General features: G+C 30.5%; 1 protein-coding gene across 1 annotated transcript; it reads right to left on the reverse strand.

Moving 5' to 3' along the window:
• LOC115972615 (protein NIM1-INTERACTING 1-like) lies at nucleotides 1–536 on the reverse strand. The gene has a single exon (XM_031092946.1). The coding sequence runs from the start codon at nucleotides 424–426 to the stop codon at nucleotides 88–90; it is 339 nt and encodes a 112-aa protein (XP_030948806.1). The 5' UTR covers nucleotides 427–536; the 3' UTR covers nucleotides 1–87.
• Between the last annotated feature and the right edge of the window lie 918 nt (nucleotides 537–1454).

Consider the following 1454-nt stretch of genomic DNA (forward strand, 5'->3'; position numbering starts at 1 on the left):
AATGAAAAAAAAATCAAAATATAAATATCATTAGATTAATATTTAAATATAAGAGAAGATCACATTTAAATTGATTTGAATCTATAGCTAGAGGGTGAGTCTGAGGTCTAAGCCAGTGTCTTCTCGTTCTTCCTTGTCTTTCTCTTTGTTGTTGCATGGACTAGGAAAGATTAGAGGAGGCCTTACGAACTCAACTTCTTTAGTAAAATCCTCCCACTCAAATTTAGGAACCCAACTTGAGTGATCTCCACCTACCCTCTTCATCTTCTTCTTGTTATTCATCACCTGAGAATCGTTCATTAATTCCTTTCTTCTATAGTTACGTGCCTCTCGAAAGCTTCGAATCAACGCGAAAAACTTCTCCATCTTAGCCTCTTCTTCTTCTTGCTCATCTTCCCCATTTCTGAAACTCTTGTCATTTTCCATGGATGATCACAAACAAACAAAAACTAAAAGGGTAGCTTGGAGAATTCAAAGAAGGGCAATTAACTTGACCTGATAAACAAGTGAATGACACGGAGCTGTAGTGTACAGCTTTTTCTATGTTTGGTCGATGTCTTCATGAATTTTCCAAATGCTCAATTTATAGAGGTTTTGTGGGTAAGTCAAAAGACAAAACTGCCCTGCCGGTAAGCAGGCCAACATTATTCGAGTGTCAGGACTCAAGGGGCCCTTCGACGTCGGCGACCAATTTATGATTTTTTTATTTTTTATGGGACCAACTTATGATTCTAAAAAAGAAAAAGAAAACAATTTGTGATTTGTACTGAATTTGATTTATTAATTTGTAGTTTAGGATGTTACATTTTATCTGCTTGATATTTACCTTCTTGGCTTAAAATAAGCTAAATATTATTAATAGGGGTGAAGTCATAAATTTTTGTTTGAGAGGCCCAAGTTATAGTATTAATATATTTATCAAGACAATCTCACACACACATTTATGTACATGCTTTTTTATTATTATATATACATATATATACTCACACTTTTTTATTTGATAAGTTATATATATACACACACCCAACAAAAAAAAAAAAAAGAGCTTAGTTTTTTCAATCAAAATTATGTTTGATAGCGATCTTTTATAAAATTAATAAAATTCATTTTTATAATTTTCATAATGAAATTCTTGAAAAGTTTAATTTTCTATACAAATTATCAAATTTTATACTAATGTAAGTAAAAAATCATTCAATTGAACTAATGAAATTTTCAAAAAATGAATGATCCAAAATTTGGAGGAACAAGTTAGGGAGTGTTTGGTGAGTGTTTCTAAATAACAATTTTTAGTTTTTAAACAACATTTTATGTATTTCTATACACTTTTTCACCCACACGTATTTCTACAAAAAATTTTAAACAACAATTTTCAGTTTTTAAACACATGTACCCTTACGGACCCTTAGGCTCCAAACATATTTGTAGTTATATTACTTTAACTTATAATGTGG

Source organism: Quercus lobata, chromosome 12 (assembly GCF_001633185.2).
Source record: "Quercus lobata isolate SW786 chromosome 12, ValleyOak3.0 Primary Assembly, whole genome shotgun sequence".
Taxonomy (NCBI): domain Eukaryota; kingdom Viridiplantae; phylum Streptophyta; class Magnoliopsida; order Fagales; family Fagaceae; genus Quercus; species Quercus lobata.